This window comes from Chiloscyllium plagiosum, unplaced genomic scaffold (genome assembly GCF_037043375.1).
Source record: "Chiloscyllium plagiosum isolate Xiang-an unplaced genomic scaffold, Cpla_swu_hap1 HiC_scaffold_17, whole genome shotgun sequence".
NCBI lineage: Eukaryota > Metazoa > Chordata > Chondrichthyes > Orectolobiformes > Hemiscylliidae > Chiloscyllium > Chiloscyllium plagiosum.
In genome coordinates, this window is record NW_028270155.1 from 33,448,027 (window position 1) to 33,475,465 (window position 27,439).

At 43.6% G+C, this 27,439-nt stretch overlaps 1 protein-coding gene across 1 annotated transcript in view; it reads left to right on the forward strand.

Moving 5' to 3' along the window:
* dpep1 (dipeptidase 1) overlaps positions 1 to 27,439 on the forward strand; it is a 58,915-nt gene that overhangs the window by 18,347 nt on the left and 13,129 nt on the right. The window contains exons 5-8 of the mRNA XM_043706798.2: positions 477 to 546; positions 11,616 to 11,792; positions 15,995 to 16,079; positions 25,910 to 25,985. Coding sequence (XP_043562733.2) covers positions 477 to 546; positions 11,616 to 11,792; positions 15,995 to 16,079; positions 25,910 to 25,985 — 408 coding nt within the window. The remainder of the gene's footprint in view (positions 1 to 476; positions 547 to 11,615; positions 11,793 to 15,994; positions 16,080 to 25,909; positions 25,986 to 27,439) is intronic.

Genomic DNA, 27,439 nt, shown 5'->3' on the forward strand with positions numbered 1-27,439 from the left:
GCAATTCCTGTTCTTGTTTCAGATTTCCAGTATCTGTGATGCTTTGTTTTATTTATATCTATCCGACGTGCAGTTAAGTGCCGGATTAAGTTTTAATGGGGTAATCTAATGTCTGCACGTTTGTAGCCCAGCAGACTCATGGATATTTGCTCAGTGTGTACAGTGGAACCTCGATTATCCAAAGGGATGGGGAGTATTGTGTTCGGTAATCAAATGCCAGATAACATAGGGACCTTGCAAACTTATTCAGATAATCCGAAAATCAGTTAATCAAATGCTTGATAACCGAGGTCCTTGTTTAAGGATGAGGTATATTCAGTTTAGTCCTGTTGGTTTAGATACACTTGAAGCCACAACAAATAACCAATTAAGACTAACAGCTAATCAACATACACTGGAGGCTTTCAGTTTATAAGTCAATGTTCCATTGGAATCTGTCCTCAAGAGACAAAAGCCCAATTTTTCAAATCTTTCAGGGCGGATAACTGGCTTGTGGACATGGGAGATGACCCAGCTCAGAGTAATGGATTGTCCACGTATGGAAAGGTTAGTATGTGCCACTAATGGTAAAGAGTGTTTAATTTCAAATCTCAATGTGTTAATCATTGCATTCTTTCTATAAATACAAGGCTTTTGTGTACCAATCAAATCCATACATTCAATAGATTTTCAAAACTTCATGGAGAAAAGTCTTTGATGACTATTTATTTGAAAACTTTTGCAACTTCCTGCAAGCCTGAATGTAGATGTTGATCTCTTTGAACCACATCATTGCATCAATTGATTGTGACATTATCTTGACCAGAATGACACATGGCGTTTTGAATTCCTTGCCTGTGCCTTTTTATGAAATGTGTAGCAGCATATAATGGAATCACATTCCTGGCATAGGGCTTGTCAATCAATTTGGGGGTTTACCTCCCTGGATTTTCTAAGCATTAAAACAAATGAACAGAATTTTGTGAGAACGGGTATTTCCCATATTTATGGTGTACATTCCTGGTAGTCCTGACTATAAATCAAAATACAGTTTTGTGACATAATTCATACAGATTTTAAATAGACAGGGCCTTCTGTGTACAGTGCACCATTGGAATATTTCAATGTAGATAGTGAGGCAAATAATCAGGCAATATATGGAAAATACAAGACAATTTCTCTGCAAATATTGTTGTTTGCCACCTAAAATTCTAAAAGACATGTTAATCTTCAAAACAATTACTTTAATAAATTTGTTCTTAGGATGTGGATAAAGCTGGGTGTCCTTACTTACCCCAAGTTAATGGTGATGAACACTTCCTTTGAACTATGACAGTCAAGATGCTCATGCTGCTCTCAAAATAATGTGAAGATCATTTTTAAGACCTGAAAATTTGAAGCACTGGGTACAAAACAGATCTACAAAAACCATATTATTATGCAATTCCTCCTTCAAATCATAAATTAAGAAAATTTTATATGCTGAAGTTGTTTTATTAATAACTGGAGCATCAATCTTTAAAAAACATAACCTGTAAAGGTTGTGTTAACAATGCTTCTTATACCATAAGCTAGTCCTTTTGTCTAAAAGCTGTTCCTTGGCTCAAGGAGACTCTGCCCTTGGTTTTTTTCAGAGGGGCAATAAACCGGGCCGGGCTCCAATCAGTCTGGTTTGGTACAGAAATGAAAAGGATTTTGAGAGGTGTTAGAAACGTAAATCGCTTCTCAATAATCACTCTAGACAAATTCAGGAAAACAAAGTTTTATTAACAAGTCAAGTCTGCAGAGTCGGGCACCCTTAAAGAAAAGGCGCGCTGAGGCTTACAAAGTCTCCATTATATATAGCACAAGTCCCTCCTCTCCTTGGCTCCAACAAGCCATGAGGTTCACATTCTTAAAAACATCATTATTTTTATCACAAAGTCTGCAACAAAAGGCTCCAGAGTCTCCAAAGTTTGTTGTTTTTCTCACCCTGTAGTCTTATCAGTCAAAGGCTTTAATTTGAAACAGATGTCTCAAATCGTTCTCCCATCCTGGAGTCTTATCAGTCAAGGACTTATCCTTCCCTGCTGTGTGAATGGCTTCATCAATCAAGAGCCTGCTTGTTTTTACTATCGCTCACAAATTGTCAGCATTCTGCACAATTTAAACTATTCTACTTTTGAGTATATAAAATGGTTGTTAGAAAAGAAACAAAAGTTTTGTCTTTTATTATAGATCAGTCTGTGGTCCAGGCACATCTTAAAGTTTAAACCGAAATTACCTCTCACGATTCCACCCTTTTCTTTCTTTAAGATGTGCCTGACCAAGATAAGTCCCCCCTTCCCTCAAGGGCCCGGGAAATCCTTGGTCTTTCGCAGCAACATCACTTTAAGTTCCCGTGTCCCATGTTGTGGAACCACCACTGCCTGGAGTCGGGAAATATTTTTCTGAATTAAAAACTGAATACAGGGAGTTAGGCAGGGTAATACGAGAAGAAGAATCATGCCTCCCCCAACCACCAGCAACGCCGTGCGCCACCAGCTACCACCTAGGAGACCATCCCACCATCCGATGCCACTAAGAGGACGCCAAGATTGTACTGGCACATGGGCCAATCTCCGAATTTCATCGGAAATTTTCAAAACCGCTTTACCATTATCGTCAATTTCTAGACAGCAGTTTGTCAGGTTAAATTTCCCGCACACACCCCCCTCCGAGGCCAACAGATAATCCAAGGCAAGTCGGTTTTGATATATAGCAGCCCTCATCTGATCCTGCTGCTGAGCCAACAGCTCTAGGGCCAGGGCAGTCCGGTTAGTAATGACCTCTACGACTGCTTGGAGCCTGATAATTCGATTTAGCATATAGATAGGAGTGCGATATCCCCATGATCCGTCCTGTGCCCAAGTAGCCGGCCCATAGTATTCAATAATCCGGGCCGGTGGCCACTCATCCCCCCAATCACCGACTTGGATCTCCCTTGGCGACCTACGCAGGGAGTCAAAGAGTTTAACTCCCAAATCATCGCCTTCCTCCCGGGGTAATAGGAAGAACGCAGGTCGTATTAGACCCAGGAAGCATACCCCAGCCCATCCCATGGGCAGTTTGGAGTATGCCTGATTACCGCATATCCAAAATAGGCCATCTGGAGCAGGCCCTCCCTGCCTCACAACGTCATCCCACAACTCCTTTACCCCAGGGACGCCCTCATAAGGACCAGGACCACTGCAATTCCAGTATTCGGATTGTTGACCCCGTGGCAGAGTCTGGACAGGATTATTCCAGCATTGATTCCCCTGACAACCACCGCTCCACACTCTTTTCATGCCATCGGAAGGGTCAGCACTTAGCTCGTAAGAGGAGGAATCAGAACGTAACCGAATGCAATTTTGATGATCTCGGTTTGCAATGTACCAAGCAATATTCTCAGGCCACCATACTCGCGTGGTTGCATCCAATATATTCTGACAGGGGCTAATCCCTACCTTCACGGTCCCCTTGCCTTCAATACAGAACTGGCCCTCAGGGCTGTTTGTCAGTCTCCACCCCTGGCTTTTTCTGTCGTTGTCATGAGTCCAAGTGGTTTGCAGCAATTCCCCTATGTCTAAGCTTTGACCAGTCCACGGCCATTGTTCCGACATATGCGGCCCCCCACAGACCCAGCAATTGCTAACATTTAAAACAGTGGCTATTCTAGAGGTGAGATCAATAAACAGGTTTTGTGTAACATCAGGGAGTTCAATCTGTCCTTCTACCTCTTCGTATACAGATGGCACTTTAGGGAGCACGACCGTTCCCTGACGGTCTTGCTCTTTCCCCAACCCCCGATCAGGGATCTGTATCTTGGTCTCCTTGACTCTGTCAACCTGCTCCCTGAGCAACACGGAGGATAGGTCCCACCTCCCAGTTTTGCTAATACACACCCAGCGGTCATTTATAGGGCATCCATGGATTTTGCCACCGTATCCTTTATTATATACCTGATAATAGGGTCTCCCATCCTCCCAACATTCATGGCGTGCACTCACATCGTAACACCTATCGTCCACATAGGAATGGGACACAAATGATCCCGAATAGATTCGAGTCCCAAGTCTTACTGTAGTTCGACATTTGTCACATCTCCCCTCACCCTCCCCCACATACAGGAGTAAACTGATCAATATCCCCATCAATACAGTCCAAGTAGAGTTCATTATTGCTGTCTTTTCAGTTTTACCGACAACGGCTTGTCCCCTTGCTCGCATGTCCAGGTGCTTTCTTCTTCAGGCGGAACAGGCCCCTTTATCCTTGATGCGTGGATCCACCCTTTTTCTTTCGTCCGAACAGCTGCTTCAGTTGTTAACAGAACCAGGAACGGTCCTTCCCACCGCGGCTGGAGCTTTTCGGCCTTCCAGGTTTTAACAAGTATCCAATCTCCGGGCTCCACCTTATGCAGGAGGAAGTCGAGCGGCGGAGTCTGAGCCAGGAGACCTTTCCTCCGGAGTTCTGCAAAAGAACGGGATAAGGCCAGTAAATAGGTTCGGATAAATACATCCCCCCCTTGTAGAGTGGGACATCCATCAACCTTACTCCAATACGGTAATCCGAACAGCATTTCATAGGGGGAAACCCCGACATCTCGGCGAGGTGCCGTACGTATCCTCAATAGGGCAATGGGCAGGCACTTTGGCCAGGGTAACTTAGTTTCTAACATCAGCTTAGTCAATTGGGTCTTGAGCGTGCCATTCATTCTCTCAACTCGACCCGAACTCTGAGGATGCCAGGGTGTGTGGAATTTCCATTGGATACCCAGGGCAGTACAGATCAAATGGTGTAGCTTAGAAATAAAATGCGTCCCGCAGTCGGAGTCAATAGATTCCATTATGCCATATCTCGGGATTATGTTCTCTAACAACAGTCGGGCCACGGTTGGTGCATCGTCTTTGGCAGTTGGGAAAGCCTCTACCCAGTGAGTGAAATGGTCTACGATTACTAGCAGATATTTCCATCTCTGTACTGGGGGTAATTCTGTAAAGTCGACTTGGATCCTCTGAAATGGCCTAATCGCTAGGGGCTGACCACCAGCTGGCATAGAACGCATGGCTTTCTGATTAATACGCCGGCAAGTGGGGCATCCGACTACCTCTTGTTGGGCTAATGTGTATATCCCCCTGCATACATAGTCTCTCAGGATTGTGTCACACATGGCTTGCACCCCCCAGTGGGTCTGATGGTGTAATCGGTGCAGAATACCCCGGGTGATCTGTTTGTTCAGTACTTGTCTCCCATCAGGAACCATCCACTTCCCGGTAGTATCTAGCCGGGCACCCAATCGATCCATTTTATCAATCTCCCCCTGGGTGCAGACGGGTTGTTTAGCGAGCCCTTCCCTCAACGGTATTAACGTTAACAATTGGACGGATTTTTCGACCGCTGCCCGCTTGGCTTCCTCGTCTGCCAGCCGGTTTCCCACCGCTTCCGGTGTCGACCCCTTCTGGTGACCGGGTACATGGACTACTGCAAGTTCCGTAGGTAACGCCAGGGCTTCCAACGTTAGGCTGATCATTTGTTCGTGAGCTAATTCTTTTCCCCGGGAAGTTATCAATCCTCGCTCTTTCCAGATTTTCCCGAAAGTATGAACGACTCCGTATTCATACTTTGAGTCAGTATATATGGTCCCCACTTTCCCTTCCAACAACTTCAGGGCCCTCTGGAGGGCGTACAACTCACAGGATTGGGCTGACCACTTCCCGGGCAGTCGTCCAGACTCAATCGTCCGTTTCGTTGCACCATCTATAACAGCATAGCCACTGTATCGTACTCCACTGATGCACCGGGAGGACCCGTCGATATACAGTTCCTGTCCCTCACCCAGCGGGGCTTCTTGCAGGTCCTCTCGGCTTTTGGTCTGCAAGTCCACAAATTCCACACAATCATGCTCCTGTTCCCCGTCTGCAGGACGTCCGTACAGAAACTGGGCTGGGTTGCAACTGAGATCTTTTGCAAAATTGAGATCGTTCCCGGTCATCAAAATCGTCTCATACTTTAGGATGCGAGAGTCTGTTAACCAGCGGTGAGCCTTTTGAGCCAGTATGGCACTAACCGAATGTGGGGAGTATACTGTGATCCTTCCTCCAAAGGTAAGTTTTCGGGCCTCTTCTACTAACATTGCCGTAGCTGCCACTGCCTGTATACAGGTCGGCCATCCACATGACACAGGGTCTAACATTTTTGACAAAAATGCAACCGGCTGACGTTTCCCTGCCCGCAGCTGAGTGAGCACACCCTGGGCAATTCCGCCGGCGCTATTAACATATAACTGGAACGGTTCCTTCAGGGTGGGTAAAGCCAATACCGGAGCTCGAATCAGTTTATTTTTAATAATATTAAATCGCTGCTCCTCCTCATCTGACCAGTCCACCTTTTGTCCTTCTTGTCCCAGTTTGTCGTACAAAAATTTTACTAAAGTGGTGTAACTTTCAATCCATATCCGGCAATACCCTACTAGTCCCAGGAATTGTCTGACTTCCTTCTTCGTCCTGGGTATTGGCATACCCGTAATTCCTGATATTCGTTCTGGCGTGATACGGCGGTGCCCCTTACTGACTTGATGGCCCAGATATCTTACTTCTCGCTCCACAAACTGGAGTTTTGTCCTGGAGACGCGTAGACCCTGTTTCCCCAGGAAGTTCAACAGGGCAACGGTGTCTGCTCGTACCTCCTCTTCTCTTGGTCCTGAGAGTAAGAGATCATCGACATATTGGAGCAATTGATTCTCCGCGTTACACTGAAATCCTCCTAAGATCTGCTCCAGTATTTGTCCAAACAAATTGGGTGACTCCGTGAATCCCTGCGGCAAGACCGTCCATCTTAACTGTCGCTTTCGTCCTGTGAAGGGATTCTCCCATTCAAAGGCAAAAAGGTTCTGACTTTCTTCGTCAAGGGGGCAACTCCAGAAAGCATCCTTCAGATCTATTACGCTGAACCATTCATGTTCGGGGGGAATTTTACTCATTAACGTGTAGGGATTAGGTACCACCTGGTATCTAGCCTGGACTACTTCATTCAACCCCCGCAGGTCTTGCACCAGCCTATATGTCCCATCCGGCTTCCTCACAGGGAGTATTGGAGTATTGAAAGGGGACATGCATTCCTCCAGTAGTCCATCTGTGATTAATCTTTCTATCACAGGTTGTAACCCCTCCCGTCCTTCCATAGCAATCGGGTATTGTTTCCTTCTTACCGGGCCTCTTCCTGGTAACATGGTGATTTGGAGAGGTTTGATGTTTAGACCCCCTCTGTTCCCCTCTCGGTACCAAACTTCCGGGTCTATTTGTTAATCATCTTCTTCGGTGAGGGCGAACAACCTTACCACCATTTCCCCGTTACTTGGTACCGTTCCGATCCCTAGTTTGACCTGCAAGTCTCTTCCTAACAAATTTTACCCCGCCGATGGCAGTAGAAGGAGGTCTCGTTTAGTAGTTCTGTTTTCATATCCAATTTCCACGTCCTCCACCACTGGGACTTGTAATTTCTGTCCTCCAATTCCAGATACCCCCATAACTTTTCCTCCTGCTCGGGTGCCGGGGGGTATTTGGATTATACTTGATCTTTCGGCTCCCGAGTCCACCATAAATGTGATCTCCGATCCTTGGGGCCCTACTTTCAAGTTTACCAGGGGTTCCTGTCGATAGTCCTTTTGCCCCAAGGGTAGGAACCCCCGACCTCCCTAATCTTCCTCCATCAGGGCGTACGACCTCACCTCCTGCTTGTAGCGGGAGCACTCCCGTTTAAAATGTCCCTTTTCATTACAATAGTAACATCTGAGTGTCCTCTTCGTTTCCCTGTCGCGGTCTCGCGTTCCTCCACTCTTCCTTTGTTCCGGCCATGGTTCTCTTTTCCTCTGCTCTTGCCACGACTTTCCCCTTTCCTGTTTCTGCCACGGCTCTCCCTTTTCCTTTCTTCCAGCTGTCATTTGTTGCACCGTTTGCATCATTATCTTTGTCGCCTTCTTTTGCTTCTCATCGTCCCTTCTCACAAACACCTTTTGCGCCTCCCGTAGTAATTCACTTAAAGATTTACTATCCCAATCATCCATTTTCTCTAACTTCTTTCGTATGTCCGGCCAGGCTTTTGATACAAACTCTACCCGTATGAGTTGTTGCCCCACGTCCGTCTCAGGGTCCACCCCAGCAAACTGCTGCAAATTCTTCCTAATCCTGTCTAGGAAGTCCGTAGGGGTTTCCTCCGGGTTTTGATGATTACCAAAGGCCTTGGTAAAATTGTGCCCCTTCAGGGCTGCGTGTCTTATTCCTTTTATCCAATATTCCCGCATGTCTCTCATGTTGCGCCGTCCTCCCTCCGTGTTCTTATCCCACTCAGGGTCGGTGAGGGGAAACTTCTGCTCCCCTCCTTCTCCCCCCTCTCTCTCCCAGACCAAGAGCGCAGCTTGTCGTATCATCTGACGCTCCTGGCTAGAGAACAATGTTTTCATGATGGAACACATCTCTTCCCACGTGTAAGTATTCGGACCCAGGAACTGATCCAATTGTTCAGCAAGTCCCATGGGGTCCTCTAGTAGACCCTTCATCTCCCTCCTGAAATTCCGTACTTCAGTACTCGTCAAGGGAACGTTCACATATCCCGTCCTTCCTTCCTCGCCTCCCATGGGCACTTCCCGGAGTGGATTCATTCTTGCAATCGGGACAGAGTTCCGTCTGTGACTCTTTTCAGCTTGAGATCTAGTCTGTACTCCTGAGGCACCTGGTGGTTCCTCCCCATTTTCTTCCCCTTCCCCTGAATCGTCGTCACCCGAAGGAACATTCTGTGGGGCAGACGGGGTCACGTAGGGCGGCGGTAAGTGATCTAAAGGGTCCCATTCTTTCTGCCCTTTCGAGTCTTTATTAGTTACCTGCATTTGGCAAGATATCGTAACCGGCAGCCAACAAAGGGCATAATCACTTTCTTCCAGATTAACATCAGGTTTTGAATTGACATATAAAATGAGGGCTTGCCGGACCCAGTCTTCGTCAGTACCGAATCTAGGCCACCACACTGAGTCGCCCTGAATAGGTTTCTAGGACCACTTTTGACAGTATTTTACCATCTTCCTTTTAGATTTTCCCTTTCTTCCACCCTGATCCCAATTATTTAGCATTTTCCCTAACGGACTATCGTCAGGTACCCCAGGGTATGTGTCATTGTCCCTGTTTAAGCCTACCTTTCCCTTAATCACCTTAGATCCCTTATTTCCCATTTCCGAGGACTTCGTATTTTTCCTGTGATAATCTATCACAATGTAGCCAATTCCCGGACCTTCAGTCCCGTGATCGCCCAGGTTCCTTTGCAGGCACCCCCGGTCTTTGGATTCCTGTGTCCTACGTCTCTGTGACACAAATCACAGGCACCCCGTAGGTACACGTTCCTCCTCAAACACGGTCTCTGCAAAATCCCTCACAGGCGAGCCCCGGTCTCTAGATTCCTGAGTCCCACGTCTCTGTAGAAAAAATCCACAGGCACCCCGTAGGTACCCAGTCCTCCGGAAACACGGTCCCCGCAAGTTTTTTCTTACCTGGGTTCGGTGCACCGAAATTACTCGATCGTTAACCGTCCCCACTGCCTCGGGTACACCCCTCCTTTGTTTTCCTGAGCCTCCCGGATATCACTCGCTCAAACCGCGCGGGGCGACAAGCAAGGAATCAGGGACTGCTGAACTCAGCAGGGTGCACCTTCTCCGATATCCTTCCTCAACTCCCCTTGCGGCTGGAGTGTTGATCCCGGATGACGAGCCCCCAAGTTGTTAGAAACGTAAATCGCTTCTCAATAATCGCTCTAGACAAATTCAGGAAAACAAAGTTTTATTAACAAGTCAAGTCTGCAGAGTCGGGCACCCTTAAAGAAAAGGCGCGCTGAGGCTTACAAAGTCTCCATTATATATAGCACAAGTCCCTCCTCTCCTTGGCTCCAACAAGCCATGAGGTTCACATTCTTAAAAACATCATTATTTTTATCACAAAGTCTGCAACAAAAGGCTCCAGAGTCTCCAAAGTTTGTTGTTTTTCTCACCCTGTAGTCTTATCAGTCAAAGGCTTTAATTTGAAACAGATGTCTCAAGTCGTTCTCCCATCCTGGAGTCTTATCAGTCAAGGACTTATCCTTCCCTGCTGTGTGAATGGCTTCATCAATCAAGATCCTGCTTGTTTTTACTATCGCTCACAAATTGTCAGCATTCTGCACAATTTAAACTATTCTACTTTTGAGTATATAAAATGGTTGTTAGAAAAGAAACAAAAGTTTTGTCTTTTATTATAGATCAGTCTGTGGTCCAGGCACATCTTAAAGTTTAAACCGAAATTACCTCTCACAAGAGGCCTTTTGTTTATATGTAAACAGATGAGACTTCAGGCCAAAGTGGCCATGTTTTAGAAGTGACCTGGTCAGCTCTCTAGCTGAGTTGAGAGTGTGTTGCTGGAAAAGCACAGCAGGTCAGGCAGCAACTGACAAGCAGGAAAATCGCCATTTCAGGATGGAGCCCTTCATCAGCCCTTCCTGATGAAGTGCTCTGGCCCGAAATGTCGATTTTTCTGCACCTCAAATGCTGCCTGACCTGCTGTGCTTTTCCAGCAACACACTCTCAACTCTGATCTGCAGCATCTGCAGACCTCAATGTCTCCTAGCTCTTTAGCTGAGCTGAGCAGTTTTTAGTTCAGTCTGAGCTGGTGAGAAGTTCAACACAGAGCTGTGTGGAACCTCTCTCTCTCTTTTTCTGCCCTTCAACTTCAACCTGTAAACATGTGTTCCATTTATACTGGTTTTTAAAGGGAGTTTGCTTATTGGACTGCTGTGTATATTCAGAATAGCATAATTAAGTTTAGTTTGGATAGGCTGAGTTCTGTAGGGATTCTTTATTCTGTTCTTTGTGGTTCATTGTGTAATTTTGTGAATAAACTTTTGTCTGTTTTAAAATCTAGTAGTCAACCTAGCTATCTTACTCCAGGTAATTTTTACTGCACACTTACTGAAACAAATTGCAAAATTATGGTCTGGGGCTGCCGCCTTAAGAATGTTTTGAGTGGTGTGACCTAGTCCATAACAAGTAGAAAAAACATTCAATGAACAAGAATCTACAGGTACCTCTTGTGCAAGCCTGTATTATAGAAAAGGAGAAAGTGAGGTCTGCAGATGCTGGAGATCAAAGTTGAAACTTTATTGCTGGAACAGCACAGCAGGTCAGGCAACATCCAGGGAACAGGAGAGTTTGTAGAGAGAGGGCCTGTGCCCGAAACGTCGAATCTCCTGTTCCCTGGATGCTGCCTGACCTGCTGTGCTGTTCCAGCAATAAAGTTTCAACTGTATTATAGAAAAATCATGCTTTAGGTACAGCACTTAAAGTGTTGGCAATGTAATTGCATTACAGCCAACACACATTTTAAAAGTTTGCACTTTAGAAACAGTGTCCCCAATTCATCAATCACGTTACAACAAATTTATGTTAACGAAATGCACATTATAACCAAATGGCCTGTACTTCCAGTTTAGTGGCAGACAGTAAGACTGGAACTAAGATTGCAAATAGTCAGAATGAAATCTATTCAAACATGATCTGACAAATAAGGTTCACCATACTTTGAGTGAAACAATTTAATTGTTATTCTCTTTTTTTTGAATCTAAGAAAATCATACAAGAGATGAACCGCTTGGGAATGATCATCGATTTAGCTCACACTTCAATGAAGACAATGAATGATGTACTGCAGCTTTCAAAGGCCCCTGTCATATTTAGCCACTCATCTGCCTATGCCCTATGTAACAATAGACGCAATGTACCAGATGAAATTCTGAAGAAAGTGGTAAGAAATCCTATCATAAATTCATACTTCTCTTTTTGATCAGATATTGTTGAAATTTTGAAAGCATCCATACCATTTTTGAAAATACTTTTATAATACCACTAAATAACTATAACAAAAACTTCCATTTAATAGAAAAGGTACACATAAATTTCAACAAGCATCTTATTTATTTATTAAGTGTCTTTAAACATCCACCATTGCTTGATAAAATAAAGCATTTAAGTTTTGTAAATGCTTTCATGAATGCAAAATTTTTCACTAGTTAATAAAAAGCATGACATTTGCAGAGGTTGCAACTGTACAAAATTTTAAAGGTGAATGTGTAGTTATTGGTATTAACTCTCAAACCTGTGCAATAGGTGTTGTAAGAGTAAGTTTACTCTTTCAAGGGAATAAGTCCAAACACTACTCCTCTCCATTTCCAGTATAAGGTGCCCCGAGTAGTAAGAGGACCAAAAGACCTTGAAAAAGCATTGATAAAACATAAAAAAAAATACCACATGAATAAGAGGTCAATCAAAGGAGACATGGGATTTATGAAGTGGATTTATGTCAAAGTGGAGTTCCTTCACTACATAGCTATATTCAAGAATTCCAGACTTAACCCGAGCCTTAAAGCATGCAGGCAATGACTACAAAATTATGTTTGCCAATATATACTGACCTTCACCCCAATGTGCAGTCAGGGGAAGCAGCAGTGTTCCTTCTAACTTCACAGTAAAACAACACATTATTGTTGGTCACTGCTCATCTTAAATTCATCTACTCTACCATCATTTTGATCACCTCTACCATTACCATGACTCTGCTGTCCATTGCTACTAGCTGACTCCTTGACCACTTTAATTCATTTCTCTACTACTCTCTTGAAAATACTACCATACCCTTCAATATTGCCTTGACCACAACACAATGCTGCTTCGACCCTCTTCACTCTCACATCTTGAACCCATTCCACAGCTACATTTACTCCCGCTTTTGAATGCTGCCTCAAATTTCCTCTTTACTGTTACAACACTGTTATCCCAATCCTCCTCTATCTATCACTGATACTCTCCCTTTCCTACTAGCACCGTGATACCCTCATTATCATTATTCTATCTATTCCCATCTACCACCTCAACATCTCCTTTCTGCAGGCACATGGACTCCTCTCTTAACTGCTATTTTTACGCCTCCTCACAATTTCCTAGGGGAGGGTTCAACAGTTGTCCACAGCTCACTGGATTTGGGTAAATGGAATTGAGTTACAAAACAGCCATGATCCAATTGAACAGTAAAACAAGAGTGCATTGGTCTAGTCCTGTCCCTATATTCTTTTAACAGCAAACTCATTCATAGAATTCATAGAATCCCTACAATGTGGAAACAGGCCATTTGGCCCAGCAAGTCCACACTGACTCTCTGAAGAGTATCCCATCCAGACCCATTCCCCTACCCTATTACTCTACATTTCCCCTGACTAATGCATCTAACCTACACATCCATGAGCACTATGGGCAATTTAGCATGGCCAATTCACCTAACCTGCACATCTTTGGACTGTGGGAGGAAACCGGAGCACCCGGAGGAAACTCACACAGACACAGGGAAAATGAGCAAACTCCACACAGACAGTCGCCTGAGGTAGGAACCAAACCTAAGTCCCTGGTGCTGTGAGGTAGCAGTGCTAATAACTGAACCAATGTTCAGAAGAGTTAAGCTGAAGGCTAATTTGCAAAAAAACTATTACATCGGCGAATGTACCTGTGTAATTTTAACATTGATACTAAACATATTTCTTGTTTTATTCAAAATAAGAGACAATTGTATTTGATTGCTCTGAAAAGCTATATCACCAAACGATAATGTAATGTATGGTGATCTTATTCTAAAACATGCTAGAGTCTTGATTGTGTGCAGCATAGACAGATGCAACATGGAGGTCAGGTACTTTCCTACAGAGATGATAATAAACTCAAAATGAGACTTGCCAGAGTTTACATATGCTCAAGTCCCAACCCAAGTGTTAAATTGGCATCAGTGAAGGCCTCCTATATTTCAATTAAATGTTTGTGAGTCAAAAAGACCCAAACATCAAGAAAGAAGATTTGTATTTATATAGTGCCTTTCACAACCTCAGAACGTTACCAGTTAACTTACAGTTAATTAAGAACTTTGAACTCACTGTTGTAGGAAACCTGGCAGCCAATCTATCTAAGTCAAGATCCCATTATCAACAATGTGATAATGAACAGACAATTTGTTTTAGTCACATTGAATGAGGGATACTTTTGGATTGAACTCCAGGATAATTTCCTTGCCTTTTTTCAAACTGCTGTCAGGGAATGTTCATATTCATCTGAGGCAGGCAACAGGGCTTCAGTTTAACATCTTATCTAAAGATGCCTCCTCTGGAATAACCCTGCAGGGTTAACCTGCATTTATTTGTGCTCAGAACTCTGGAGTAAGACTTGAACCTCCTGACTCAGAAATCAGCGTGCTGCCAAATGAGCCATGGTTGAAACATAATTTTAAAAATATCCTACTTTGGAAATGTAAAATGCCATGAAATTTTCCACTCTCTGGATATCTACAATAAGTTCTAAGTCCATTTGACAGCACACTTTCACCACCTTTTGAAAAATGCACTCTTAGGATCTGATAATCACAAAAAGACCAGAATTTGCAAGGTTTGTGAAAGTTTGTTGCTCAGGTTGAGGTTTAGAGTGTAGGTTTACTCGCTGAGCTGTAGGTTTGATATCCAGACGTTTCATTACCTGGCTAGGTAACATAATCAGTGGCGACCTCCAAGTGAAGCGAAGCTGTTGTCTCCTGCTTTCTATTTATATGTTTGTCCTGGGTGGGGTTCCTGGAGTTTGTGGTGATGTCATTTCCTGTTCGTTTTCTGAGGGATTGATAGATGGTATCGAGATCTGTGTGTTTGTTTATGGCGTTGTGGTTGGAGTGCCAGGCCTCTAGGAATTCTCTGGCATGTCTTTGCTTAGCCTGTCCCAGGATAGATGTGTTGTCCCAGTCGAAATGGTTTTTTTCATCCATATGTAGGGCTGTGAGGGAGAGAGGGTCGTGTCTTTTTGTGGCTAGCTGGTGTTCGTGTATCCTATTGGCTAACTTTCTTCCTGTTTGTCCTACGTAGTGTTTGTGGCAGTCCTTGCATGGAATTTTGCAGATGACGTTGGTTTAGTCCATGGGTTGTACTGGGTCTTTTAAGTTTGTTAGTTTTTGTTTGAGAGTGTTGATGGGTTTGTGTGCTATTAGGATTCCAAGGTATGGTATGGTAAGGTGATTAGGGTTTCGGCTGTGTTTGGTCCAAACACAGCCAGAAACCCTAACCACCTTACCAAATATCAAAGAAGTTTCAGAAATGACAGCCAGACTACTAAGACCCTTCTGAATCCTAATAGCACACAAACCCATCAACACTCTCAAACAAAAACTAACAAACTTAAAAGACCCAGTACAACCCATGGACTAAACCAACGTCATCCATAAAATTCCATGCAAGGACTGCCACAAACACTACGTAGGACAAACAGGAAGAAAGTTAGCCACCAGGATACACGAACACCAGCTAGCCACAAAAAGACACGACCCTCTCTCCCTCGTAGCCCTACATATGGATGAAAAAACCCACCATTTCGACTGGGACAACACATCTATCCTGGGACAGGTTAAGTAAAGACATGCCAGAGAATTCCTAGAGGCCTGGCACTCCAACCACAACGCCATAAACAAACACATAGATCTAGATACCATCTATCAACCCCTCAGAAAGCGAACAGGAAATGACATCACCACAAACTCCAGGAACCCCATCCAGGACAAACATATAAATAGAAAGCAGGAGACAACAGCTTCGCTTCACTTGGAGATCACCACTGATGATGTTACCTAGCCAGGTAATGAAACGTCTGGATATCAAACCTACAGCTCAGCGAGCAAACCTACACTCTAGACCAGAATTTGTTACCTATCCCTAGTCAGCCTAGAGAAGACAGCAGTGAGTTGCATTTTTTCACTACTGCAGTCAAATGGTTAAGGTGCTCCATTGATGCTTTTGGGTATGAGCTTCAAGGTATGAGCTTCAAGGTTTTTGACTCCTGCAACATTGAATTCTCAATGCATTTTCTTTTCTTTGGACAAGAAATGGTGTGCACATAATTCAAGCTATTCAATATGTGTGTGAATTCACTTTACAGAGTGAAAAGGGAGGCATTGTGATGGTAAATTTCTACAATGAATACGTTACCTGTAACGATGCAGCTAAACTTTCCGATGTGGCAGGTCAGTAGTTACATTATGCTCTCAAGTTAAATTATCTTTTTTAAAGCAAATCACTGCTTTATTGTATAAGAGTTTAACATAGAACCGTAGGACCAGGCAATGGCTGCACAGCCCCTCAGATCTTTTCTTTCATTGAAAGTGATCATGCTTGATTGGTTTCAGTTCCACTAACCTACCTTAGATCTTTATCTATTAATACCCTTGACTAGTAAAAGTCTATCCATTTCAAACTTAAAATGGTTACATCTCAATTTATTCCTTGCTTTCTGTGAGAGAGAACTCTGCTCTTCTAACACTTAGGACTACAGTACAGAGGAGGCAATTTGATCTGTTGTGTTTGTGCTGTTTTCTGAATAAGCAAAAAAAAAATCATGTTTCAGGGGTTCTGATTAAAAGCTATGATTTGAAAAGTTAATGTTGTTTCTTTCTCCATAGCTGCTGTTTGACTCTATGAGAATTTCTAGAAATGTTTTACTTTCATTTTGAGTTTCCAATGTTTGTAATATTTTTCTTCTGTATTAACGATAATATATTGCTGGGATAGGTACAATATCAAGTCTCTTTAATTTTGTGGAAAGGTTACTTCAAGTGGCAAACATTTTTTGGGAAAGAATGGTGCTGAAATTTGAAAGATAAAGGTGAAATGAGAAAAAATACCAAAAAACAAAATGTGTTCCAATCCATAATTTAGAACAAAATTCAAAAGACCACTCTAAAAGTATTTTTTTCCTTTTTAATAACGATTTTCAGAGCATACTTGCTCTCATCTGAGTATCTATCAGGAAATTACAGTGACTTGGGCTGACAATGCCACTTCCTGAACAGCAAAATCTAAATGTGCTTTTGTGTGAGACTATAGAAACAGACTAGTTATGTGTTGTATGTATATATTGCCTTTAAGACATTTTACCTTTAAGGAACTCACCTTTAGATGAGAGGTGAGGAAAACCTTATTACACCCAGAGGGAATCTGAAAATCACTGCCTGTAAAATAGAGGCAGAAACCCTCATAACACCTCCGAAGTATTTACATCTGTACTTTGATGCCAAGGCATACAGGGCTATTGTCCAAGTGCTGGAAAAAATGGGATTAGAATAGTTAGGTAGTTTTTCTTGATCAGCGTGGATGCAATGGGCATTGTCCCTATGACTCTATAACTCTGTAAAGATATGATCTGCATGAGAAGACAAATGCAGAGTCATATTAAACTTCCCGTTGAATAGAATTCATTCCTTTTATATAAAAGCCTACAAAATCCATGCACAACTTCATAAGCAGGTCAAGAGAAAATGGCTCATTATGTGATTTTTCACATGGAGAGCTTGTAAACAGAATTGAGCTGGTTGTGGGAGCCAGATTGACAAGGTAAGGTAATTAGTTTATTTCCTAATCCTTTTTTTCAGTAGTCACTTTGGGAGTTAGAATAATGGGAATGGAGTGTAGGGCAGTGGGAATGTGGGAAGTAAGGGTCATCACTTGTGGGAAGTGCACCCAACACCAGCTCCTCGAAAACCGCGTTAGGGAACTGGAGCTGGAGTTGGATGAACTTCGGATCATTCGGGAGGCAGAAGGGGTTATTGACAGGACTTACAGAGAGGTAGTCACTCCTCAGATAAAAGAAAAAGACAGATGAGTGACAGTTAGGGGACAGAAAGGGAACCAGCAGGCAGTGCAGGGATCCCCTGTGGCCATTCCCCTCAACAATAAGTATACCATTTTGGATACTGTTGGGGGGGGGGGGGGGGGGGGGGGAACTTACCAGGGGAAAGCAGTGGGCACCTGCTGCTCAGAAGGGAAGGGGGAAGAGGAGCAGAGCAGTAGTCATTGGGGACTTGATAGTTAGGGGGACAGATAGGAGGTTCTGTGGGGACGAGAGAGACTCACGGTTGGTGTGTTGCCTCCCGGGTGCCAGGGTCCATGATGTCTCTGATCGTGTTTTTGGGATCCTTCGGGGGGAGGGAGAGCAGCCCCAAGTCGTGGTCCACATTGGCACCAACTACATAGGTCAGAAGAGAGATGGGGACTTGAGGCAGAAATTCAGGGAGCTAGGATGGAAGCTTAGAGCTAGGACAAACAGAGTTGTTTTCTCTGGTTTGCTGCCCGTGCCACGTACTGATGAGGTGAGGAATAGGGAGAGAAAGGAGTTGAACACGTAGCTACAGGGATGGTGCAGGAGGGAGAGTTTCGGGTTTTTGAATAATTGGGGCTCTTTCTGGGGTAGGTGGGACCTCTACAAGCAGGATGATCTTCATCTAAACCAGAGGGGTACCAATATCCTGAGTGGGAAATTCGCTAAAGCTATTAAGGTGGATTTAAACTAATACAGCAGGGGGTTGGGAACCAAAATTGTAGGACAGGTAAAGAAGAGGATGAGAGTAGGGAGTTCCAAAATCAAGTATCTGATACTGGCAAGCTAGAACCTAGATTGAAGTGTGTGTACTTCAACGTGAGGAGCACCCAAAATAAAGTGGGTGAACTGGCAGCGTGGGTTGGTACCTGGGACTTCGATGTTGTGGCCATTACGGAGACATGGATAGAGCAGGGACAGGAATGGCTGTTGCAGGTTCTGGGATTCAGATGTTTCAGTAAGAACAAGAAGATGGTAAAAGAAGGGGAGGTGTGGCATTGTTGATCAGGGACAACATTACAGTTGTAGAAAGGACGTTTGGGGACTTGTTAACTGAGGTAGTATGGGCTGAGGTTAGAAACAGGAAAGGAGAAGTCACCGTGCTGGGAGTTTTCTATAGGCCTCTGAATAGTCCCAGAGATGTTGAGGAAAGGATAGCAAAGATGATTCTCGATAGGAGTGAGAAAGGCAGGGTAGTTGTCATGGGGGACTTCAACTATCCAAATATTGACTGGGATCACTACAGTACGAGTACTATAGATGGGTCAGTTTTTGTCCAGTGTGTACAGGAGGGCTTTCTGACACAATATGTAGACAGGCCTACAAGGGGCGAAGCCACTTTAGATTTAGTACTGGGTAACGAGCCTGGCCAGGTGTTAGATTTGGAAGTAGGTGAGCACTTTGGAGACAGCGATCACAATTCTGTCAGGTTTACTTTAGTGATGGAAAGGGATAGGTGTACTCCATCGAGCAAGAGTTACAGCTGGGGAAGGGAAATTACGATGCAATTAGGAAAGATTTAGGAAGCTTAGAATGGGGAAGGAAACTGCAGGGGATGAGCACATTAAAAATGTTGAGCTTATTCAAGGAAAAACTCCTGTGTGTCCTAGATAAGTATATACCTGTCAGGCAGGGAGGAAGATATAGAACGCGTGAGCCGTGGTTTACTAAGGAAGTGGAATCCCTGGTCAAGAAGAAGAAGAAGGCTTATGTTAGGACAAAATGTGAAAACTCAGTTAGGGCACTTGAGGGTTATAAGGAAGTCAGGAAAGACCTAAAAAGAGAGCTCAGAAGAGCCAGGAGGAGACATGAGAAGTTGTTGGTGGATAGGATCAGGGTTAACCCTAAGGCTTTCCATAGGTATGTAAGGAATAAAAGAATGACGAGAGTTAAATTAGGGCCAATCAAAGATAATAGTGGGAAGTTGTGTGTGGAGTCAGAGGAGATAGGGGAAGCACTAAATAAATATTTTTCGACCGTGTTCACTATAGAAAATGAAAATGTTGGCAAGGAAGATACAGAGATACTTGCATCTCGATTAGAAGAGATTGAGGTTCACAAGGAAGAGGTATTAGAAATACTGCAGAGTGTGAAAATAGACAAGTCCCCTGGGCCAGATGGGATCTATCTTAGGATCTTCTGGGAAGCAAGGGAAGAGATTGCCGAGCCTTTGGCATTGATCTTCAAATCATCATTGTCTACAGGAATAGTGCCTGAGAACTAGAGGATAGCAAATGTGGTTCCCTTGTTCAAAAAGGGTAGTAGAGACAACCCTGGTAATTATAGACCAGTGAGTCTCACTTCAGTTGTTGGTAAAGTGTTGGAAAAGGTTATAAGAGATAGGATTTATAACCATCTAGAAAAGAATAATCTGATCAGGGACAGTCAGCACGGTTTTGTGAAGGGTAGGTCATGCCTAACGAATCTTATTGAGTTTTTTGACAAAGTGACCAAACAGGTAGATGAGAGTAAACCGGTTGATGTGGTGTATATGGATTTCAGCAAGGCGTTCGATAAGGTTCCCCACAGTAGGCTATTATACAAAATGCAGAGGAATAGGATTGTGGGAGACATAGCAGTTTGGATCAGTAATTGGCTTGCTGAAAGAAAACAGAGGGTTGTAGTTGATGGAACATGTTCATCTTGGTGTCCAGTTATTAGCGGCGTACCGCAAGAGTCGGTGTTGGGTCCACTGCTGTTCGTAATTTTTATAAATGACCTGGACGAGGGCTTAGAAGGGTAGGTTAGTAAATTTGCGGACGACACTAAGGTCGGTGGAGTTGTGGATAGTGACGAAGGATGTAGTAGGTTGCAGAGAGACATGGATAGGATGCAGAGCTGGGCTGAGAGGTGGCAAATGGAGTTTAATGTGGACAAGTGTGAGGTGACACACTTTGGACGGAGTAACCGGAATGCAAAGTACTGGGCTAATGGTAAGATTCTTGGGAGTGTAGATGAGCAGAGAGATCTCGGTGTCCATGTATACAGATCCTTGAAAGTTGCCACCCAGATTGACAGGGGTTGTTAAGAAGGCATACAGTGTTTTGGCCTTTATTAATAGAGGGATTAAGTTCCAGAACCAGGAGGTTATGCTGCAGCTTTACAAAGCTCTGATACAGCCACACTTGGAGTATTGTGTACAGTTCTGGTCACCGCATTATAAGAAAGGTGTGGAAGCTTTGGAAAGGGTGCAGAGGAGATTTACTAGGATGTTGCCTGGTATGAAAGGAATGTCTTATGAGGAAAGGCTGAGGAACTTGAGGCTGTTTTCGTTAGAGAGAAGATGGTTGAGAGGTGACTTAATAGAGACATACAAGATAATCAGAAGGTTAGATAGAGTGGACAGGGAGAGCCTTTTTCCAAGTATGGGAATGGCAAACACGAGGGGACACAACTTTAAAGTGAAGGGAGATAGGTATAAGACAGATGTCAGAGGTAGTTTCTTTACTCAGAGTAGTAAGGGTATGGAATGCTTTGCCTGCAACAGTAGTAGATTTGCCAAGTTTAAGTGCATTTAAGTCGTCATTGGACAGGCATATGGACGTACATGGAATAGTGTAGGTGGGATGGGCTTCAGATTAGGATGACAGGGCGGCACAACATCGAGGGCCGAAGGGCCTCTACTGCGCTGTAATGTTCTATGTTCTATTACATCTCTCCCATTGACTCCTCCATGGAGGCTTTCAAGGAAGATTTACTAAACAATTCCAGAACTCATAGCATCAAAGTACTACTTGAAGTTTGGATGTAAGCATGTATTCAAGTCAACCAAGCTTTTGGTCCAAAGTACAAACCTGACAGTTGGCACAATTGCTAGAACATTCAACTAGAGGAAGGCATGTGGAAGGGGTGGTATGTGGCAGAAAAGTCCATTGGCAGAGCCAATCCAATCGAACAATGAGCCATGTATGGACCCAAACAAGCTGTGCACAATGAGTACATTCAAACTACAATAAAGAACATTTTGTATCCCATCAGAGGTGTCTACATGGAGTAATTAACAAACCAGAATCTGATGATTAGGACTTAAGACAAAGAGTAGTTAATAAGTGTTACACACCGTCTTGCAGAAAATATCAACGTTATCACATAGGTAGAATAAATATGGAAGTAGCAAGGATCACTTCACTTTCTTTACGCAGAGAGTGGTAAAGGCGTGGAATGCCCTGCCTGCTAATGTAGCCAACTCAGCCACATTAGGGAGATTTAAACAATCCTTAGATAAGCACATGGATGATTTTGGGATAGTATAGGGGGACAAGCTGAGAATAGTTCACAGGTCAGCTCAACATCGAGGGCCGAAGGGCCTGTTCTGCGCTGTACTGTTCTATGTTCTACTAATGTGGTCAGGCTTAGATCTCAATAGATGCTGTGGTGACATATATGAAAATACAATAAGGAAGAAACTGAACAATTTGCTCAGGATAAATCCAAAATGGAAAATACTGTTTCCAAAATAATGAAGTCTTTAGGGGATATCTCTGATCAGCTCAAAAAAATGATTGAAGAGAAAGGAAGGGGGCAGGATGAATTAGAATGTATCAGCAAACATTACTGGTTTACAAGAAGACAGGACATGCGCACACTTTCAATGAACTGTCTCAGCAAGAATAGCTCCAGAAACACTGACTTGGATTCAAAGCAATGCTGGACAAAATGATAGACCCTCAAAATCAGTACATACAATAAGGAGCTGCAAACCGTACATGAGACAGTCTTTTCAGAAATAAATGCTAGTAATGATGGTCTTATGAAAAAACATAAACCGCCACAGAGAAAACCAAAAACAACCTGAAGCAACAAGTTGAATAGGTCTAGACAGCAAAGAAAACAAAAAAAAAGTTGAAAAGGCTGGGCAGTCATTGCAACAGGTTATTAATAAAAATGTATCACATCAACAGAAGAGTAAAACTTTGACCAAGTTAGAAAAATGCAGAGTGTAAAACCAGAAGCTTTAAAATGAGTTGACATTTCTTACAGAATAATACGGTAAATGCCAAAAATATCTGAACCATTCAAGCAGCTTGAAGGGGAATTAGATCAGTCAGTGAACAGCAACTGCAGTCCATGAAAGAAAAACTTGACAAGACAAGCAGTAATGATAGCTGAAAATGTGTTGCTGGAAAAGCGCAGCAGGTCAGGCAGCATCCAAGGAGCAGGTGAATCGATGTTTTGGGCATGAGCCCTTCTTCAGGAATGAGGAAAGTGTGTCCAGCAGGCTAAGATAAAAGGTAGGGAGGAGGGACTTGGGGGAGGGGTGTTGGAAATGCGATAGGTGGAAGGAGGTTAAGGTGAGGGTGATAGGCCGGAGTGGGGGTGGGCGCGGAGAGGTCAGGAAGAAGATTGGAGGTTAGGAATGTGGTGCTGAGTTCGAGGGTTGGGACTGAGACAAGGTGGGGGGGGGGAGGGGAAATGAGGAAATTGGAGAAATCTGAGTTCATCCCTTGTGGTTGGAGGGTTCCTAGGCGGAAGATGAGGTGCTCTTCCTCCAGCCGTCGTGTTGCTATGGTCTGGCAATGGAGGAGTCCAAAGACCTGCATGTCCTTGGTGGAGTGGGAGGGGGAGTTGAAGTGTTGAGCCACGAGGTGGTTGGGTTGGTTGGTCCGGGTCTCCCAGAGATGTTCTCTGAAACATTCCACAAGTAGGCGGCCTGTCTCCCCAATATAGAGTAGGCCACATCGGGTGCAGCGGATGCAGTAAATGATGTGTGTGGAGGTGCAGGTGAATTTGTGGCAGATATGGAAGGATCTCTTGGGGCCTTGGAGGGAAGTAAGGGGGGAGGTGTAGGCGCACGTTTTGCATTTCTTGCGGTTGCAGAGGAAGGTGCCGGGAGTGGAGGTTGGGTTGGTGGGGGGTGTGGACCTGACAAGGGAGTCACGGAGGAAGTGGACTTTTCGGAACGCTGATAGGGGAGGAGAGGGAAATATATCCCTGGTGGTGGGGTCCGTTTGGAGGTGGCGGAAATTATGACGGATGATCCGATGTATTTGGAGGTTGGTGGGGTGGTAGGTGAGGACCAGTGGGGTTCTGTCCTGATGGTGATTGGAGGAGCGGGGCTCAAGGACGGAGGAGCAGGAAGTGGAGGAGATGCGGTGGAGAGCATCGTCGATCACGTCTGGGGGGAAATTGCGGTCTTTGAAGAAGGAGGCCATCTGGGTTGTACGCTTTTGGAACTGGTCCTCCTGGGAGCAGATGCGGCGGAGACGAAGGAATTGGGAATATGGGATGGCATTTTTACAGGGGGCACGGTGGGAGGAGGTGTAGTCTAGGTAGCTGTGGGAGTCGGTCGGTTTATAGTAAATGTCCGTGTTGATTCGGTCGCCCGAGATAGAAATGGAAAGGTCTAGGAAGGGGAGGGAGGAGTCTGAGATGGTCCAGGTAAATTTGAGGTCGGGGTGGAAGGTTTTGGTAAAGTGGATGAACTGTTCAACCTCCTCGTGGGAGCACGAGGCAGCGCTGATACAGTCATCGATGTAGCGGAGGAAAAGGTGGGGGGTGGTGCCAGTGTAGCTGCAGAAGATGGACTGTTCCACATATCCTACGAAGAGGCAGGCATAGCTGGGGCCCATGCGGGTGCCCATGGCTACTCCTTTGGTTTGGAGGAAGTGGGAGGATTGGAAAGAGAAGTTGTTCAGGGTGAGGACCAATTCAGTCAGTCGAAGGAGGGTATCAGTGGAAGGGTACTGGTTGGTACGGCAGGAAAGGAAGAAGCGGAGGGCTTTGAGTCCTTCGTGATGGGGGAATGGAGGTGTACAGGGACTGGATGTCCATGGTGAAGGTAAGGCGTTGGGGACTGGGGAAGCGAAAATCATAGAGGAGGTGGAGGGCGGGGTGGTGTCCCGAAACATCGATTCTCCTACTCCTTGGATGCTGCCTGACCTGCTGCGCTTTTACAGCAACACATTTTTCAGCTCTGATCTCCAGCATCTGCAGTCCTCACTTTCTCCTAATTTTTTATTGTAAATAGAGCATCTTTCTTTTAGAAAGGAGGGAAATGTAAAATGTGTGTTTTGCTTTTAAGACTGCTCATCTTTAAGGAATCCAAGTGCTTGCATATACAATATTCTGGTTCTGTTTTGCAATTAGTATGCTTTGGGTCTGCAAGCAGCAGAGGAACAAGAACCAAAAAAAAAAGTTGCTGGAAAAGCTCAACAGGTCTGGTTGCAGCTATGGAGAGAAATCAGAGTTAACGTTTCAAGTTGAGTTGACCCACCCTCAGCAGAAAAAAACAGTTGGTTTGCTGCAATGTCAGCTTCATAATTTGCAATGTATTTTGCAGTTTTAAATAAACTAATTCATGAAGTTCAATCAATCACTGAAGAGTGATTTGCTACACTATTATGATTATTATGACAGTGGGGGTGAAACTGAACCCCGTCATATCTGCGTTTTTGCAAATCAAACAGCACATCAAACTCCAATCTTGATTCCATGCCCAAATCCTGCCTAATGTATATCTGACACCATTTATCGCAGATAAAGAGGTAACCATACAGGCTGTCTGGAAGACGCATCACCTCCATTGTATATGCTAACTTTATGTGTCATGACACCATTTTGAAATTTGGCCAAGCAGGCAGCGATTTTTCACTTTCGTTTCTCTGTAAACTAACCAGTCCCCTGAAAGGGATTGCTTCAGTCACCATAAAGTGAAGCATTTTAAAAATTTTAACTTAATAGACATAATTATGCCCAGTTTTGTCCCACAGTTTCATAAAATGAAAATTTTGTAAATTAAAATATCTTAAACCAGCACAAGAGAGACATTGGGCCTGTTTGAATTTTAAGTGAATAAAGTCAAAAACATTCTAATATTTCACCTCATTTTCTATTGTAATAATGGTGTCATGATACAGATAAAACAGTTTCGATATTGTTGCAATTTTGTGTCAATTGTTCTCTTTTAACATAAATATTTGTTTACTGGCGCAATTTTTTTATCATTTGTATGTGCTTTTATTTGGTTAAATTTCTTATTACTTTTCTAATTTGGTCCTATTATATTCTTCTGCTGAGGTCTATGTAGTGATAGTGCTTCCACAGTGCTATTACTCAGGCAGAGAATCTACCAGCAATTTCTGGCAAGAAGTTCGAAGACATCACAATCAATTTTCTCAAATTTTGAATTCAACAGTTACATTTATTGTAATGCAATTCAAACATTGCTAAAAAAAAGACATGACATTTAAATTATTTCTCTAGATCATTTTGACCACATCAAAAAGATTGCTGGTTACCAGACTGTAGGATTTGGTGGTGATTACGATGGGGTATCGAGGTAATACTTGATATCAATCTAGCTACTATGCTTCTGCTCATCGGAAATTCATTTGCATCTGCCTAAACTATTTGCAATGTACATGAATGACTTAGTTGAAGGGTCCAAAGTTATAATTGCTGATGACACAGGGATAAGTAGGCAAGTAAGTTTTGAAGAGCACATAAGAAACCTTCAAAGGGAAACAGGTTAATTGACAACAAAATGTTGACAAATGGATAATAATGTGTAAAAATGTGAACTTGTCCACTTTGGCATGAAGAATAGAAAATCAACACATTATGTAAATAGAAAGAGATTGCAGAATTCTCAAGTGCATAGGGACTTGAGGGTCCTGGTACATGAAACACCAAAATTTAACAATCAAGAACAACAGTGATCAGGAAGGTAAGTGGAAAGTTGTCATCTGCTGCAAGGGAAATATAAGAGTAGTGATGTTTTTCAACTGATTTACAAGGCCATGCCTAGTGTAGTGGGTAGAGTTTTGGTTTATTATATAAGAAGGATATAGTTGTATCATAAGCAGTTTAGGGTAGATTTACTCAACTGAAGCCGGGAATATGGGCTTTATCATACAAGGAAAGATAGATAATTTGAAACTGTATCCATTGGTGCTTGGAATGATTAGCCTATGTGTCACAGTATGATTGGCCTTGTGTGAACTGCTCCTATGAAGCAAGTAGAGAAAAAGACCAGAAGACATAGGAGTAGAAGTAGGCCATTGAATCCATCCTTCCATTCAATGAGATCATGGCTGATCTAATTATCTGCAACTTGCCTTTCTGGATTTATCTATGTAACCATTGATTTCCTTACTGATTAAAAATCTGTCTGTCACAACCTTGAGTCTACTTAGTGACCCAGCTATGACAGCCTTCTGCAGTAAAGAATGCCAATTTCATCACTCTCTGAAAGAGGAAATTCCTCCTTATCTCTGTCTTAAATGGGTGAACCCTTAGTCTTGAATTCTATCCTGTGGTCCTAGACTCCCAAAAGGGGAAAAAAACCTCTCCACATCTACCATGTCAAGTCCCAAAACAATCTGATGTTTCAATTAGATCATGTCTCATTCTTCTGAACTTCAATATGCACCAGCCCAACCTAATCAACCTCTCATCAAAGAAAATCCCTCCAGAAAGAGTCATAGAGATTTACAGCCCAGAAACGGACCCTTCAGTCCAACTCATCATGCCGACCAGATATCCCAACCCAATCTAGTCCCACTTGCCAGCACCCGGTCCATATCCCTCCAAACCCTTCCTATTCATATATCCATCCAGATGCCTTTCAAATGTTCCAATTGTACCTCCTCCACCACTTTCTCTGGCAGCTTATTCCATACACGTAACACCTTGTGTGTGAAAACATTGCCTTTAGGTCTCTTTTATATCTTTCCCCTCTCACCCTAAACCTCTAACCTCTACTTCTAGACTCCACCAGTAGACTTCGTCTAT